Source organism: Taurulus bubalis (assembly GCF_910589615.1).
Source record: "Taurulus bubalis genome assembly, chromosome: 11".
Classification (NCBI taxonomy): Eukaryota; Metazoa; Chordata; class Actinopteri; order Perciformes; family Cottidae; genus Taurulus; species Taurulus bubalis.
The window spans coordinates 21298703-21316982 of NC_136599.1; the positions used below are offsets into that span (position 1 = coordinate 21298703).

Consider the following 18280-nt stretch of genomic DNA (forward strand, 5'->3'; position numbering starts at 1 on the left):
GACCAATATAGTATTGTCGGTTAGAGTGATGTACTGTCCTGGAAACGAAAATAAAACATAATAAAACACAAGTTAAACTTGAAATAGTCAAGATGTTGAACGCGGTTCAGTCGCTATAGTCCTCCCACGTGCTAATAAGGCGTTTTGGGGGCTAGTGGTGACGTAATCCACCGACTGAGACTTCTCATTCAAACGGCGTTAGGTCAGTAAGAGCAGCGCAAAAAGTAACCCAGGCATCCGGGACTTTGGTGTTATTAGTAAACTTATACAGGCAAACGTGCGACAAAAGGCAACGTGGAGTAGTTTACAATAGGTAACTACATTGGTGAAACTAGGAGTATGATAACCACAAATGCTACTAAAAGTTATCCCTGCCTGGATCCAGAACTTGCTAGCCACCCCCACCTTGAGGTCTAGCGCTAAGAAAGTCCCGTGGCTAAAGCTAACCGGATAACCGGGTCCGTTTGACAGCGGTTGACCTCTCGCGCCACTTGCCCCGCATTAACGTGGTGGTTGTGGACCGGCGGCGCCGTCGTGTTGAACCCGTACAAACTGACAGCCGACGCCGGGTCGGTGGTTTGACAGCCCGCTCGCGAGATAATGTCCGCTAGCTGGATAGCTAGCTTAGACGGGCGTTAGCTTTAGCAAAACAAGAGCTCTGTCTCAGGAGTCAGCTGACCGGCTGCTAGCGAGCTGCCAGCGGACCAGTGATGGATCCACTGAAAGTAAAGGACCGCATATTGGAAAACATCTCCCTGTCTGTCAAGAAGGTAAGCGCTGCTTTGGTCGGCACTGTTAAAACGTTGTCACCAAACTGGAAGTATTTTCACGTGAATTCCTGCTCACGGACGGGTCATCTTTTGTCTGCCAAAGAGGGGCAACTTTCAAGTCGGTGGGACATGACCCGCTGGCTGTCACGGGAGGGCCTTTCGCTTACTGGTGTTATCAAATAGCACATGGGCTGTTTCTCTACGATTTCTGAATTCACTTTTATGTTGTACGGTTTCTGTTTCTCTTTTTGTTGTCCACGGTGTACAGTAGCGCATCAAAGCCCCCTGTGTCGGTAGCACTGCGGTATGTGTGGTAAACACACCTGCAACTAACATTATATCGGGACACGCATACTTAGCTGCACAGTAGATCTTTGCTCCTAATTTCCATTAGAGTTATGGGAGGTTTTAGATTTTCCTTTAGTCCATTTGTGCCTGATGTGATTGTGAAATACTTTCTCTTCATCCTTGACAGACAGCATTGCATCTTCTTCCTGGACTTTCTGCTTGCTTGTGCATTCACTTTCCAAAAACTGTGTGCATTTTAATTTATGAATGGTCTTTACTAGTCCAACATTCTTCAATGCAATAAATCAAGCCCAACACTGCATCTTACTTCCTTAATTTACACTTTTCTAATACATTTTACTCGTATTAGCTATACCTGTATTATATTTATTCTATTGTAAAGACTGCATAAGGACCATGAACGTGCTTAGGGTATGCCTCAAGCTTCCAAGAAAGAGTAGTATTGACCTCAAACAAACATCGCTTAGTCATGTCAGAGGATACAAATTCCTTTTTTCTTTCGGTCAAAATCCTCAAAGCTACTCCAATGCTTAAGGGTTTGTAGCACTTTGCAGAATGATGATGATGGATGATAATGAAACACCACTCATCATCTGCACAAGCCACTTACCTCTCAGCAGAGCTGCCTGCATGTAACGTTGTGCGCTTTGTATGTCAGTCGAAATGTAGATGTTTAGGTAAATTATTACCTAAACATGTAAATTATTCCAATCAAATAAGTTTAGTTTAGTGTTTGCTTTTGCTCTGTGCGGCAGCACATTGAAAATGACTTTAGGGGTGAAAGTGGCACTTTTTGATAATTCATTACATTCACACCAGATAAACAATGTTGAAATTGTAGTCCCACTTTGAGGGGACCAAATACACACGTGGGTTGCATATCCTTTACAACCAGGTTCTGCTTTAAGGCTCCACTCCGCAGACATTGACAGTCACTTGGTATCTTCTCTGGTGATGCTCTTGTCAGACCTGTGCTGCAGCCGGCTCACTCGCTACTTGTTTTGTGGGTTACTTGCCTTCAGTCTGAGCTACAGCAGTGCAATTCTAGCAGTAAATCCCAACAGTGAAACACATACTTAGTTGGACTTAACTGAATTCCTTGATTGCTTTGACTGCATGTTGCACTATAGGATCATTGTCCTGCTGCACTGTCCTAAAACCTTGGATCATGTCGAAAAATTGCCCCAATTCCAGCGTTCACCCCATATTGATGTAGAAACCGTTCAGCACCCTTAAAGGCCCGCAAATGCTCACACTGTAGTTCCTGTTCTATTTCAAATCCAGTGTGCAGGAGCACAGAGCCAAAAATAATAAGAGGACTTGATAATCAGGTTAGACATGTATCATAGCCAAAATAATGTACTTAACAGTGTAGCTTGTTTGCATTAAAGCTATTTCTTTATTTCTTTTATTTAATAATTGCCAGTGTTGCATGTTTTACAAAGCTCTTTCACCAACTTCTTTAAAGAACGATTCAACATACCAAGTTTGCTGAAGAGTCACTGATAAGAACATAGTTCAGATGACGGTGTCCACTGCATGGTGACCCTGGCACACGTAGTAAATTGCAACCGCCCTAATAAAGCCAACCGATACGTTCACAAATGTAATAGCTTAGTCGGTGTAACTTTAAAGGTCTGTCCTTTTGTAGTAGCTTTTCCAAATACATGTTTTTGAGAAATAACTGCAATTTATTTGTAACTGGAACCATGTCTCTCTGTAGTTGCAGAGTTACTTTGCCGCCTGCGAAGATGAGACTCCAGCCATCCGAAATCACGACCGGGTCCTTCAGCGCCTCTGTGAACACCTCGACCATGCTTTGCTGTATGGGTAAGAGACTGGCTGCCAGTAAACCGCACACTGGAAAGAGGAAAGGGGCACGGACCAAATTGTAATCTGACTTGTTTTATTTGTCATGAAAACAATCTGGTTAAATATCCTATTTTTGTATTTTCTGCACAACCTCATGTCCGTGTCGACTGTAACATGTATCACGACTTCTCTCAGACCGACGTTACAAGTAATTGATCCAGGAGGGGCTGCTTCAGAGTACATTACTGTTCCATTTCTGTGAAGGTGTAGCTCTTGTGTCATCACTCTACTCCCTTTTCCGTCTCACGCCTGTGACCCTATTTGCTGTTTTTCTACTTTACAGCCTGCAGGACATTTCCTCGGGCTACTGGGTCCTGGTCCTTCACTTCACCAGGAGAGAGGCTGTCCGTCAGATAGATGAGCTTCAGCACATAGCAACCAACCTTGGTCGAAGTGAGACGTCTCTCTCACTCAGTCAAACCCACTTGCATGCACAGTATTTAGAATCAATCATGATTCAATGGGTTAAATGTATAGAACATAACTCTTCTCTTTTCTGTGTAGGCCGAGCATGGCTGTACCTGGCATTGAGTGAGAGCTCTTTGGAGAGCTATCTACGCCTCTTTCAGGAGAACCAAGCGTTACTGCAAAAGTACTATTTCAAGTAAGTGACCCAGGTAGCCTGGTCTTGATTACCTAAAAGAAAAGGAATTCTGAATTTACAAATTGTTGTTATGTAACAAGTGGAAGTTGCATTTCAGGCATTACTTGCTGTGATTGTGAGAGAACAAATGGATGTACTCTAGTTTTTTTGTGGTGTCTGTCGCTCACCTGAAGCTAACAGATTCTCTTCTCTGCTAGGAACGCACTGGTCTGCAGTGATGACCACCTCGCGCTCTTCCTCACACTGGTGTCCGGCCTGGAGTTCATTCGCTTTGACCTGGAGCTGGTAAGCATGCGTTTCATGACAACATCGATAGAAATGCAGCTCCGAAATGTGAGCAGCATGTTTGTAACGTTTTCTTTCCTCTTGGGTCCGTCTGGTACAGGACGTGCCCTATCTGGATGTAGCCCCCTACATGCCAGATTACTACAAACCCCAGAACCTGCTGGACTTTGAGGAAAGGCTCCCCAGCTCAGACAGCTTGTCCCTGCACTCTTTCACCTCCCTCACCTCCACCAACCTTGAGTGGGACGACAGCGCCATCGCCCCCTCCAGTGAAGGTCAGCAGTCGGGTGTGTCCCGATTTAACTCTTTGTTGGCTTCGATGCCATCAAAGTTCTTCAGTGTTTAACGGCGGTCATAGTCAGAGATTAACAAATCTTAAATCCTTTTATTTTTGCTGATAGTGATATAATAATAATAATAATAATATATTTCTCGATACCAATCCACAGTATCGGCTCGGAAAAGCTTTTTTTGTGGCCCTTTGCGTCACTTGATCACCAGTGGTTGTCTACTTTTAGGAGACACACACCGTTATTAACTTAATACATGTAATAATCATTTGGACCCATACTTGCTTTTAATTCTGAATCACTATTGACCAGCCAGTACTGCTCTCCTTTGAATTAGCCTCATCCTAAAGCTAGTGTCAGTTCCACATGTCTCTGAGTGCTTCTAGTCTAGACACTATAGTGCTAATCATGATGTAACTCTTAACGCAGATTGGCAGCATTTATTTCGAGTACATGATTGGATCACGCCACAAGAACACATTCGTACGCTTTGGCACAAATTAGAAAGTGATGTCAAGCTGATGGCATGTAGAAGCAGAAGTCAGATTGATCCTCGCAGACTCTTGTGACTCACAAATACCAAAGTTCATTTCCTCAAATGGATCACTTGGCATCCAGTGGCCCAGATGTTCCAGAATGTTCTCATTGGGGTGATTTGCAACGCTCACTGAATGCTTTCCTCATCACTCTGCACAAAGTACTGAGTCAGTTTCCCTGTTTTAGTTTTAGTTCCCACTTTGTCTATTCTACCACATCGATTCTGCTGTTCCATATACCATATGTCATGTTATTTTTCTCTTCCATTGTAATCTCCACTCTCCACTCCACATCTCTCTCTCTCTCTAATATTGAATGTCATCCTTCCTCTTTTTTTTAGATTATGATTTCGGTGACATCTTCCCCGTGTTGCAGTCATTGCCAAGTGCAGACTGGGAAGGTGGGACAATGGTCAACCCATCCCCTTCCTGACGTTTTATCCCTCTCTCCCTCCTTTCTGGCATGGCCATCCCTCAGTTTGTGCGTAATGCATGCTGTGTACGCCAGTCAGTAATTAAACATGTTGATATGTAAAGTACAGCTAGCTGGTGCAAAAGATTGCTGATCTTAGAACGCGATCAAACGGGCTGGGGTAAAAGTGGGGTAATTTTGGGGAATGGATCCAGTCAGAGGGGATGTGTGTTTGGATTTAACGTTGACATAAAGACATATGACTTTGATCACTGTACAACTAGATTTGATAGACATTAAATAGGGGGGATGGCTTAATTCACAAACCTTTACATTAACCTCCTTTAAACATGAGGTATGAACTACCTGAATACCTTCTTAAGTAGTGTTTTAATGGCTAGTAAAATGTGAGAGCCAATCTTTTCTTAATGATCATTGTATGAGTTGAATTATGGAACAAAGTCACGAGGCGTCATCACAGTTAATAAGTTAACAGGTAAGTTTGGGAGGAAGAGCAGCGCTTCGGTTCGCTGGGCCTTCAGTGCTGGGTGTCACTCGGAGCCGTTATCTGTCATGCTCTGCACGCGTTGCTCATCTTGGGAATGATCCAATTTCTCACTCTGTCCTTTTTTGATTTACCGCAACAAGATAACCGCCTGGTGTCCTGCCTGGTACTCACCTCATCCAGTCTGCCTCAATTACACCCTGTTTGTCTGTTTTGTCTGGTGTGTTGTCCTCTTCCTGTGTGACATGTGGCACTGGCCTCGGTTCAGCTCCACTGCAGTGTGCGGTAGCAGTCAAGAACACAAATTCTATTGAAATTATTACTGCATCAGCTTGAAGTGAGCCTGTCAGTGTTTTGTAGTTTGGATGACTCATATAGCTGTTAAGAAAAGTAGTTAATGGAAGCAGCATGAGTGAAATTGCTCTTTAGTGGGACCCATCTCGAACTGCAGAGGTATTGCTTAACCCAGGCCTGTGCCGCGAAGAAAGCTGCTGTCCGTGCGCTACTTAATGTGTTACGCATTGCGTTTTGTGCCTCTGACCCTGCCAAAGAACTGCAAAGGATGCCGCAGCCTCTAACATTTGTTCGTGCTCGATGCTGATGAAGAAACACACAGAGCTTTTGTGAAAATGTCTCGTTGGTCAACTTTCTATTGGTGACTAAAAATTCAGAATGTGGATAGAAACAACTTAACTTTAAATTACTTTCTGTGGTAAATTCACTCAACTTACCGACGAGACGGTGGCAGCAAAAGTTCTTTGTAATCATGTATATTTATAACTAAATGTGGGTGACTACTACTTCAGCTCTTGGTGTCACTTTCCATGTTAGAAGGTGACCTGACTGACCAGGCCAGCTGCCCACGATCCAGTGGCTCTGATCCCCAGACGGTCATCAGCGACACGGTGGTCCTTTCTACTGGCACTCTCAAGATGAAGGCAGCCACTCAGCTTGCTCCGCACAGCCCGACCTACAGACACAACCCCTTCAACGAGGACTCGGACACCAACCCCTCCGCCAACGTCACCCCGGTTCACTTGGCCAGCTGCCTCAACGCCGTGACCGCTGGATATGACACGGAGAGCACCGGCAACGAGCTGGAGGTCATCAGGTACAGTAGCAACCTGTTCAGTTTCAGGCCCGTCTGCTCACATTCTGTGTTGTATTGCAGCGGAGGAGCCACAGCTAACCACTCTGGTCCTCCAGGATGGCCAGACGAAGGAAACCAGCCAAGAAGCGGCGTGGGAGGGGCTCCACAGATTCCACAAGCAGCCTCCAAAACTCTGTCTCCTCTGAGCACATGGAAATGTCGTCGGAGGATGTGGATTCACTAAACGGCACTTTAGTTCAGCTGGATGCCGAGGCGGAGCTGAGGAGAAGCCGGGTGGGCTCGGAGGTCGTGGAGGAAGGGGACGAGGACGGAGTAGAAGGCCTCCTACGGCTCCCGGAGATGACGGACACATCCATGGACACCGTGGGCCAGCCGCTCCGTGACGTCATGGACCGGCTCAACGGGCCTCTGGACGGGGAGGAGGCCTGGGAGCGACTAGGGGAGAGGGAGGAGAAAAGCAGTGACCGGGGTCCCGAGCCCCCGACGCAGCAGCCCTTTCGAGAGGATTCCGGGGGTGAGCCGCCCGCCCCCGCTCGAGGAGAGGCGTCTCTCTTCCTGCAGGCCCCTCCTGTGCCTTCAGACTTATGCTGCTTTACCTCCAACAGTTCAGACTCTACTCCCACTGGTGGTGGCCACTATGACTCTGCAGAGCATAGCCAATCGCAAACTCTTTCAGGTGGCCTTGAAGATAAAGGAGATGCAAAAGCGTCGGCAGGACAGGAGCCCGAGATGAAGTCAGGGGAGGAAGACTCAGAGGAAGGAGAGGACACTGGCAATAATGCATTTGCTGAGGAAGCAGAGGATTCTCATCCTGCAGAGTTTACGTAAGGAGTTTCTAAAAACAAGAAAACACACACATTGTTTGTTGTTTTAATGTTGTTCAAAGTATGTTTAATGTTCTTCATTATTTATATTTCAGTGTTGACAACAATCACTTGCTTCTTCTCATGATTCATGTATTCAGAGAGAACGAGGAGCAGCTCTTCAAGGTGAAGACAGAAACTTGTTGTTTATTTATTTTGAAGTTACATCCTTTGGAGAAATTTGAACGTATTAATCAAATCGTAGCATTTAAAGAAATAAAGCAGCACAGCAATGTCATGGTCTTTCAGTCAGAAAAGTCGTCTAGAAAAAATGGATCATCTATTGCACGTCTTTAAGACAGTTTTTGTATTGTTTAACTCTGACATGGAAGAAGTGGTTTGGAGACTGTTGCTCAGTGGAAGTGTTGCAAGGTCTCAGTTTGCCAGTTTCCTTTTAACTGCCTTTTCTCAGGCTGTAGCAATGTACCCGTCTGGTATACGCTTGTTAAGCATCCACACGCACACACACAAACAAAAAAGCAGATTTATTATTAGCTTAATTAGCCTACATATTGTAAGTATCAAGTGCACTGGTTTGTGATAAATGATGAGAACCTACAGCTGTACTACAGTGTTGCTATCCAGTTGCCAGAAGCCATCACTTGTGAACACAACAGTTTGACACAGATGGATGTGGAGGATGCAGACGTTTGACCGCATTTGTCTTTGTTATTTTCAGATGATGAGAATGAGCACAGGCCATATGGAGGGGGACCTGCAGCCCCTTTACCTGCTGCTGACTGACTGTTACATCTACCTGCTGAGGAAGGGTAAGTGCTTAAAAAAACCAGCATGTATTGGCTTTTATTACTAGTGCAGATTCTAAATTAGGACAAACTTGATTTTTTTTTTTTACACATTGGAAACAAACATTTACATTTTCTGACATTTAGGGAATACAATTTTAACTTCGTAAAGCGATGGTGTCCGTCCGTACTAGCAATGCTAAGAGAGTTTATTTGACATTGTATTTAAATAAAGTTATTCTTAGGCAGAAAGTACTTAACATTAACATGTGCTCACTGCACGTCATGGTTGTACTTTTGTTTTCCTCCACAGGTGCAGCAGAGAAGCCCTACACAGTGGAAGAGGCCGTCTCCTATAATGAGCTGGACTATATTTCAGTAAGAGTCCTCCACAACAGAACGTGTCCATGGCTTGGGGCTGCTGTTGTTTTACACACGCATGCTTCCACAAACCCTTTCATGTTGTCTTCTTACGGTCTAATTAAGGTGTGTTGAGACCAAAAGCCAAGCCGATTTTTTGATTTTCGTGATTCCGGCTGCTGGGGTGTCTTTTGCAACTTGGGAATATTCGCCCCGTAACAACCAATGGGAGCACTTCTTCCGTAATCTTTCTCGAAGCCATCTCCTTTTTTGTTCCGTACAGTACTGACATTGAGCCATAGAGCTCCGGGTGTCTTCCATTTCTGATACTCGTTGACGTTGGGAGAACCTCAACTCTGATAGGCTTTCGGGGAAAGTAGCTAGCTGTGAAACACTGACAATGATTCTTGTGGGGGTGGGACTTGATTGCAATACATTTCATTTCGCTGATGCTTTTATCCAAAGCGACTTACAATAAGTGCATTCAACCATGAGTACAAACTCAGAACAACAAGAATCAAGAAAGAACAATTTCTTCAAGAAAGCCAAACTAGAAAGTGCTATAAGTAAGTGCCATTTAAGTGCTACTAAAGTGCTACTTTCTGTATTCATGGTATAATACTACTAGGCATGTTTTCTTTATCATCATGCGAGCATGTTTTGAAGTGGCGGTTTGTAGTTCTCAGAGGTACACTCCACAGCGCAATGCTAATTGTTAATTACACCAATTATATTACAATAAAAGATGTATATAATATAGTAGCCGTTTGGCCGGCAGCCCTCACAGGCAGCTCTGCATGGTCCGAAACGTGATCCATGCAGAGTTAATTGCAGGACGTTTATGAACTATGTAGATTCCAGCAGGATGTGACAGCTGGGTAGTGGAGCACAACGTCAGTTTGGTGTCTGATGGATCAGTTACAATGCTATTTTTCCTTTAGGTGGGCCTTGACCAACAGACAGTGACGGTGGTTTGCATCAACAGACGGAGAAAATTCCTGTTGGACACAGCTGATGCCTCTCTGACTCAGTGAGTGTACCTGTGTGTATCTGCCTCGTGTTTCTTGATTCTCGCATGAACAGTTTTTTGCGAGCAATGTGCAACTTTTCGTGTCCCTGTTCATGTGTCTATATGATGGTATGTTGTGAGCCACACGGGACACGTCACAAAATGGATTGTTGAACTTATCCTATCTATCCTTTTCCATCTACAGGTGGTTCTTGTCTGTTCTCAAGTCAGCCATGGTGAAGGGTTGTCGTGAGCCTCCTTACCCCCCTGTGCTGACGGATGCTACCATGGAAAAACTAGCTCTCACAAAGTTTGTCTCCCAGGAGTCCCACTGTGAGGTACAGACGCGTTAAACTTCTCATTTACTGTATCAGCTCTGGTCTTTACAGATAAAATGATTCAACCATGTTACTAATCAACCATTAATCATAAGACAAACTCACAAAATCTCAGTGAAGTTTTCCTTTACTAGTTCAGAGTTTTCCAGCCTTTGACTCTACGAGACACTCACGTGAAAGAACAGAAACCTTTATCAAAAATCCATGACACAAGTAATCACAAATCACATAGCGAGTTTGTGTCAAACTGTAACACTCACAAATGCACATGATTTACATTTCTAGATGCATTCAATGGGTAAAAATGCATTTAATCATATTTGTATATATTTCTTTTTAATGCCATCGCCATGCAATATTGACAACAAAATATCAAACACGATGCTCACTGTGATAAATACTTTTTTTTTTTTTATATTATATATGAATTGAAAAAAATGGCCGCCTTGAAGGTTGAAAAATAGCATTTACACTTTGAATTTACTTTGAAAAAGCAGCAGTCACATCTTAGTATTTCTTTTTGGGGGTCCCCTATGATAAGATAATTTCCTTGCCACCTTCCTGTTCTTTGGCTGTCTTTCAAAGCCGTGGCAAACTAATACTGGTCCTGATTCTCCAGGTATGTGAAGTGTCTATCCAACTGTATTCACTGGTCCACTGGGAGGATCCTATGGACATGACTTTGTCACCACTGGGTGGCCCACCAATCTCTGGACGGCCTTCCAGCACCAAGGAGGGGGCTCTGCAGTACCGGGCGAGAAGCACCTACCTGGGCAAAGAGCTGTGGAAAAGCTGCTACCTTGTGCTCAGGTATGGGCAGGTCACACACACACCAGTATCCCGGTCAGCTTGAGATCAACTGGGTTCTATACTCATGTCACCATTGGAATAGTTATTTATTGCCTTTAGGACTGATGGCTAACAAACTAGTGTGTGTCGAATGCCAAAAATGTAGCTCACATGTACCATATTCCCCGCAATCTACTTAATAAGTGAAAAAGGCCGACGTTGTATTTCCTCAGGCTGTCTGCTATTGCCAGGCAGACTTGAGCTCTGTTTTATGTCTGGAGCAAAGCAGTCCGGCAGATTTCCTGCCAATCTGTCCAGAGGTACACATTGTATGATATAAAACGCCAGTGCAGGCTGTCTGTTTCCTATTGCATTGGGAACAGGGAGCTTTACAGCAGCCCTGGTCCAGTGGCGTGTCTCTGTTGTGTAGTCATCATTTACTCAGCCAATGTGTTCATGATTACATATTTTACCAGAGCACAAGGTCCTTTATAGAATCATCCTCTTCATTTTTCTGTACACCAGGTTGATGCATTTAAAAACGGCGCAATGTGTTTCCATATTGTTCAGCCCTAAACTGAATATAATATGAAAACAAACGATATTTTTGCAATATAAACGTCTGATTAGGTGAATATATGAATAGCGCTTCTCTTTCCTTGCAGCAAGGGGATTCTGTACCTGTATGCCGAAAGAACTGATGTGACGCCTCTGCTGTCGGTCACTATGGGGTAAGCGCCAACTGGCTGAAAGATCATCCCTTTTTCGCGGCGGACATTTTGACCCGTCATCGCAGGATAACGCAGTGTTACTGATAGCATCGCCACACCTCTCCTCTATTCAAGCGTCCCAGTAAGTCAGGACCGAGTGAGCAGTGAGGCAAGACCATGAAGCTGGAGCAGTGAAATGGAATTCAATCGTCTCCCATCTTCTTTTTTACTCACTTTTTTCTTCCTTCAAGGATTTATCAGAAGGCCCGTTAGACTAGAGCTGATTAAAATGTGAAGGCCTTTATATGTTCAAAAGCAGCAAACAGCGCGCTGAGAAAATGGTATACACTGATTTGTATTTTCACGTGCTTGTGTCCAACAGAGGAGAACACTGTGGAGGATGTCGTCGCTCAAACAGCACCGAGCGTCCCCACGCCTTCCACGTCGTCTTGACGGAGCGTCCGGCACTGGAGCTCAGCGCCAACAATGAGCAGGACATGGCCGACTGGATGCTGCTGCTGTGCCAGTCCGTCTCCAAAGGGGTAACGAGTTGTACCGCGCATACATCATGCGATTACATTTCTAATGTTGCATGCATCTCAAACTTTTAATAGACGCTAGACCAGGGGTCGTTTTTTTTTTTTTGCCCAGTGGAAAATCTTCCAAAGGGAACTCCTCTTATCTTGGAGTTTGAGGTGATATTGGGTCACTGAAAATAAAAGTTTAAATATTGTTTAAAAAAAAAAAGTCACATCCTATTATGCTGTCAAGCACCTTTCCCTGCAGGTGGGTTACTCGTGATTTGCAGAGCCCCGCCCTCGCTAAACTATCAACGGATAAATAAAAAAAGTCACAGAGAAAAGTAGAGTTTCATTCTGCGTGGACGTATTCATTTGCTTTCACTGCCAACGTCTGCTTGGTTTGTGGCGAGAAATTAGCAACGTGTAATGTTGAAAGACTCTTCCAGAACAAGCATAAGGCATTTGCTGAAAAGTATCAAGCTGCAGAAGAGCGAAGAAGAGCGATTTCTCAACTGCTGCAGCAAACTGAGTAAAGTAAACATACTTTCAGGAAGTGGACCAAGTCTCCAAACTCCACTACCGCTGCTGGTTCTGTGGCAGCTCAAGAGACAGTGAGGCGTCCGCTAGTGAAAACGGATTCGTCCTCCTCCATTTGCGGTGCTCTAAAAGTCTGGCGTAGTGATGACGCTCAGTGTAAACGTAGCAAAAGATATGAGTTTTAAAATAGAAACCTCACGTGAGGAGGACAAGGATCAAATCTGGTACCTTGTGATTGTAGGACGAACACTCTACCACATGAGCCACAAATATAGATAGGACTCAAGATCCGCATAGTTGGAGACGTTTTTTTTACCTCAATGTAGCCGACACATGACTTTTTTTTTGAGTTTGATAGTTATAACAGGTAAGATACCAATGCAATGTCAAGAATTGTCTTTATTCTTGTTCTATAATTTCATAAAAACAACAAACTATAGTTTTTGTTTATATAATATGACTATATATGAACTTTATAAGCTGTGATATCAAATAGCTTTTGCGGCTCCAGACAAAGCATTTTTGGGTGGAAAAAAGGGCAAAATGGTTCTTTGGATAGGAAAGGTTGCTGACCCCTGCACTAGACAGACGGACCATAATAAATGTCACACAGTCTGTTCATTAGGACGGCAATTAGTTAAATATCAATCCGTAATGACATTTCTTTTACATCAGCCCATCCCTGCATATGGGCACATGCAGGCTGTTTTCCGCCCTAAAAAGAAGTTTACCAGGACTTTGCTACTACAGATGTTGGTGTCCATAATGAAGGTATAATTAAATTACAGCCGCTATGCCTGCAGGTCATCCCCCAGGGTTTGGCCCCCACTCCATGTATCCCATGTTGCCTGGTGATGACGGACAGGAAGCTGCTGACCTGCCATCAGGACTGTCAGACCAGCTTCTTCCGTTCGCTCGGCAGCGCCGATATCTGTGATGTCACTTCCGTCAGCCTGGAGGCCGACAAGAAGTACTGCATCATTGTGAGTGGGCGTTTGTTTAGCTTCTCTTGGAGTTAGTACAGTGTATGGATTTATATTAGACTTACTTTATGTGTACATAAGTATATGCTACACAGTTGTAATGTTTGATGTTATTAAGTTCTCCTGCGTTCTCAGGAACGTGCTTTTTCTTAGTGGTAACATAAACAAATATATATATTTGTTGCAGATATTTCACAGATTAAGAAGATAAATTAATAAAAAATAAAAAAAATGCAAGAAAGTACCAGCTTCTCCATGCTATCCTAATGTAAATATAATATTTCCTGTCGAACAAGGGGTCCCGCCTTCATAAGCACTTAAGACACACGCCACACATCACGCTGCACTAACTTACTCTGGTCTGAAAAGCATTCAGCTAACGGGGTCAGGCGTCTCCTCAAACCTCTGAGACCTGCTGGGTCTTTGGTTTAGTTAAAGTACAATTTATCATGAAGTACCTTCCACTGCATCGTTTTTTAGTTCAAACAAGTAAATTGTGAGGTATAATATTTTATTCATGAACAATCTTGATTGAGACCAGGTAGTGCATTACTGAACAGACTTTATCTATTAGTTAATTAGTTACATCCTCAGGTAGCATCTTTAGTTTTCAAGTGTAGTTTTACTCTGTGTATCTAAAGGTGTGAACATTGAACTATATATATATATATATATATATATATATATATATATATATATATATATATATATATTACACACCAGTTTACCAGTATGTGGTCCTGGGATTTAAGACCTTTTAATGAAAGCCATCCAACTTTCCCACTCTGTAGGAGTTTGCGGCAGATCGGACCCAGTTCCTTCCTCCGTGGGTTTTGTACTTCAGCGGCTGTGAGGAGAGAGATCGACTGCTGGAGGCGCTAGATCACACATGGAGGGCTGTTTACCAGGTGGGAAGATAGACAAAATCTGTAATATTGCAGTATTTGCTGTCCGAAAAATATTTACGATCTTGCTGGCTGTGGCTTGAGTTAAACCCTCATTTATGTCCTCACCATACACAGGTAAATCTTCCCCACAGAGAAGTGTTGGATCCGCCTGTGCAGAAGCGTTGCAGTGAAGCCCTCGCCCTGATGAATAGCGCCTGGCAGAGAGCAGACAGTCTGGCCCGAGGCCGAGCCCAGCGCGAACCCTGGTGCTGACAGACGCACACACATGCACGCACACACTTTTACCTGTTGGGTGGTCACTGAGACGGGCTGATAGTTAAGAGGTCTGATATAGTTCCGGGATAGACAGAGTTAACTCTGGCATTCAGTCTTTGTCACTGTAAACTGAGCTGAAAATCCGACGCGGTTATTGGCTGATGCACCGCTGGTTCCCTGATGAAACGTCTCCATCAGAGAAACTTCCTGCAGAAGTAGCGATGCAACAGCAGGACATTCTCACTTGAAATGAATCAATATTAACCGAACAATACAAACAGATTTGTACTTGATTCTAGTGACGCATTGCCATTAGTCCTTTTTATTTATTATCAAGATATAGCAGCGACGCAGAATGAATCTGTTGAACCAAGAGAAACATTTGGGGTCAAATGATATGACTCTTTCCCGTTATTCTATCATTATTCTCTCCGTATGGAAAATGTCCTGCAGGAAATGCCGATGGATAATTGTAGAACGCACATAATGTCACCGTTACAGCGTGCGTTCCAATATATCCCGCTGAATTGAGTTTGAGAATTCTGTCTCCGCAAATTAAGCCTCGACTTTGAGAGGTAAACGGGGCCGATGACGAAACGCACATTTAGTACATTGAGGAAGCTGAGCGGGGAGGAAGACGAGGACCCGTTACCAGCAGCGTGCCTTGCCTTGGGCACACAGAGGCAACGCTCTCTGACCGGCACAAGTCACACAGCTGTGTGGAGATACTAAGTCACTCCTTGCTTGGTACCAGTTACAAGACGTTTCACCGAACCGGTACAATGAAAGAGCAGATGTACAGCAATGTACAGTACCGACGCATAATCACTGATGGTTGTGTAACGTGTCTGACATTCAGTTTAAGGTCGTCTAAGGGCACATGGCTCTACACTGAATCCTTGTGTATCCCTGAATCTCTGAGCTCGAGAGAGTGAGGATCTCGATACGAAGAACATCTGGATGCTGAACCGTTGCACTGTACAGGACATGCTCATGCTCCATCTGACAACTTTCTTCACCGATTTAAACGTTGTCACACGTTGATTAAAACAGAAGAAAGAAGAAAAAAACACCTATCAGGAAATGCAACAGACTTGCCTTTTTTACCTCCACTCTGTAGACACGAGTGGAGGCTTCCATGCAGACTTGCACATTGTTTTTCCTGTTAGTCTTTTTCTAATGGTACCAGTTATGGTTTTGTTTTCATATCATAACGTGCTTTTTGTATGACGTTTTGCAGAGAAAGTGGGAACAATTGTTACTAAGTTATTTAATTGAGTGACTCACATGACGTCTGACATGCACTTCCCCTTTTGCGTGTCCAAGTATGGAGGAATAATCCCGGTCAGTGTGAAGAAAATGTTCCTGACCGAGAGCTACGGGTTGTCTCGGCTCACCTGTGCTGTACAGTGTGATCTGGCCAGTCCACTACATTAGAAAACCCCTTTCCACACAAGTCATTTAGTGTGTACAAGACCATGTTTGATGGTTATAGAATCCTTAAAGTTACAATCTCAAAAACCTCTGTTTCACTCTCTTTGGCGGCACCCTGTGGCTGTAAGCAGCAATTGCAGGTGTCTTTTTGGAGGGATGGAAATTAACCACTAATGGCCACTAACACCGCTTGTGATTTTCCCCTGGAATTCATAATACTAGAAATGCAAGGGTCTGTCATCAGTGGGCCCTATGCGCAAACACAGTGCGTCACCTCACAGTAGCTGATTACTCCCTATAGATGGTGACTTCGCAGACATTTGTTTAAAAGAAAATTCTTACATTAAACAGACATGTGTTGCAGCTGTTCTAAGCAGATTAATGTTTTAAGTAGCCTGTGATATCAAAGCTTTACTTGGAAAAGGAATAAGAATAAGAAGACCCTAAACCAAACCTTCCATACAAATTCTAGTCAGTTGATGGTCGTGCGTGTGTTTCAATCTGCCCTCAACATTCACACTGATCTAGTCAATCAATGACGGTGTCGAACTGCTTTCACTACAAGGCTGAGATCAGCCGGGGTTTTCTTTTTGCAATGACAATGTTGCCTTTTCGAACTGGACAAAAAAGCTTTACACTAAATGACGCACAGTTTTTCCTTTTTTGTGGTGGCCTCGCACTGTGGGACTTGTGCATTGTAGCACTCAAACAAAACACGTTCTGGTTTCTTTTCTTTTCAAAATATGAGTCAAAGTATGTAGGGGCTGGATATCAACTGTGACACTCTCGAGATACGCTCTCCTTGAATTCTGAATTCAGCATTACATTCAGGCACAAAATGCTTGCTCATTGTTATTAAATTAGTACAATTAATACAATTTGGGTTTATTTATTTTTCCTGAACTCTGTAATGACACCCAGCCCGATACATATGCCACTTATTTATTGTATGTACAAGATGTCTTTCTCAGTCCCACTGTGTTACCGTCATGTCAGCATTAATCAGTGCTTTAAGCCTTTCTAAGTGCCACTTGGTCGCATTCGTCTCCTGCTTTTTTTACAAAAAAAATCTAATCTCAGGTGGAAAAGGTACGTCACATCCAGAACCTTAACACTCACCGTGTGTTTTAGTTTTTAAACGCTGCCGTTTTCTTTTCTTTTTTTCTTCTAATTTTAATATTTTTAAAATCCCTCTTTTCTATTTTGGTTTGATGCAGCATTATGAAGTTATTTTGTGCACACAGACAAGGCTGCAAAGTAATATTACATGTTGGAAAACGGTTTTATGTAAAAGTCCTTTTTAATAATTTGTGGGTTTCCAACATAGCATTGGTAAGTTGTGTCGTTAAAGTCATCTCTCCCAGTGGATTCCTTCAGGACCTTTTGACCCGGGAGAGAACACGCGCGCAATAGTTGGACTTGAACTGTTTGTTGGATTAACAACAAAGAATCAGCTGTGTGTGTGTGTGTGTGTGTGTGTGTGTGTGTGTGTGTGTGTGTGTGTGTGTGTGTGTGTGTGTGTGTGTGTGTGTGTGTGTGTAAAGAAAAAGTAAGTCTAGAGTTTTGAATGTGGGACATTGCTGGCCAATGGTGGACAACATCTTCTTAGTGATGCATTGTGGGGAAAAGCGCCTTTTTGATTTTGTTCGCAACAGTATTACTGCATGTAATATATGTATGATGTTTAGCGGTTAAATTGAATTGTAAATAGAGCACTAATCATATATAACATACTGTACACACACATGAGTACGTGCATGTCCAGAAGGTTTTACACTGTTCATAATGGTGACGAATGTACAAATATACCTTTTTTGTGGCTGGACGTCGTGACTGAATAAATGTAAAGGAAACCTCGGCTCCTGTGGTGAATAAAATTGTGGTTGTTTTTTTTAACACAATTTTTTTAAATTTGTGTTAACTTTTTAAAAGGGTTTATTCCTGCGCAGGAAGGAACAAGTCTGCAGGACAATGAAGAAGTACACACATGCACTGAGTGTGTATTATGGTAATGGTGGAGAGAATGCTGTCTTATCAGGAAGGAGGATACAAGTTGCTGGGTCTCAACAGCAGATTCACAAGTTGAAGGTTACAGGAGACCGATGAGAAAGCTTGTTAAAGAAACAGTGTAAC

At 43.4% G+C, this 18280-nt stretch overlaps 1 protein-coding gene across 1 annotated transcript; it reads left to right on the forward strand.

Annotated features, from left to right (window-relative positions):
- The first annotated feature begins 697 nt into the window (after positions 1-697).
- On the forward strand, positions 698-18000 carry plekhm2 (pleckstrin homology domain containing, family M (with RUN domain) member 2). The gene is made up of 20 exons (XM_079226225.1): positions 698-770; positions 2803-2909; positions 3235-3344; positions 3456-3555; positions 3753-3840; positions 3941-4115; positions 5008-5067; positions 6415-6694; positions 6790-7518; positions 7614-7683; positions 8237-8327; positions 8617-8681; positions 9605-9693; positions 9878-10010; positions 10630-10820; positions 11465-11530; positions 11892-12051; positions 13371-13550; positions 14342-14458; positions 14573-18000. Exons 1-20 carry the CDS (start codon positions 711-713, stop codon positions 14708-14710), a joined length of 3009 nt encoding a protein of 1002 aa, XP_079082351.1. The 5' UTR covers positions 698-710; the 3' UTR covers positions 14711-18000.
- The last annotated feature ends 280 nt before the right edge of the window (positions 18001-18280 follow it).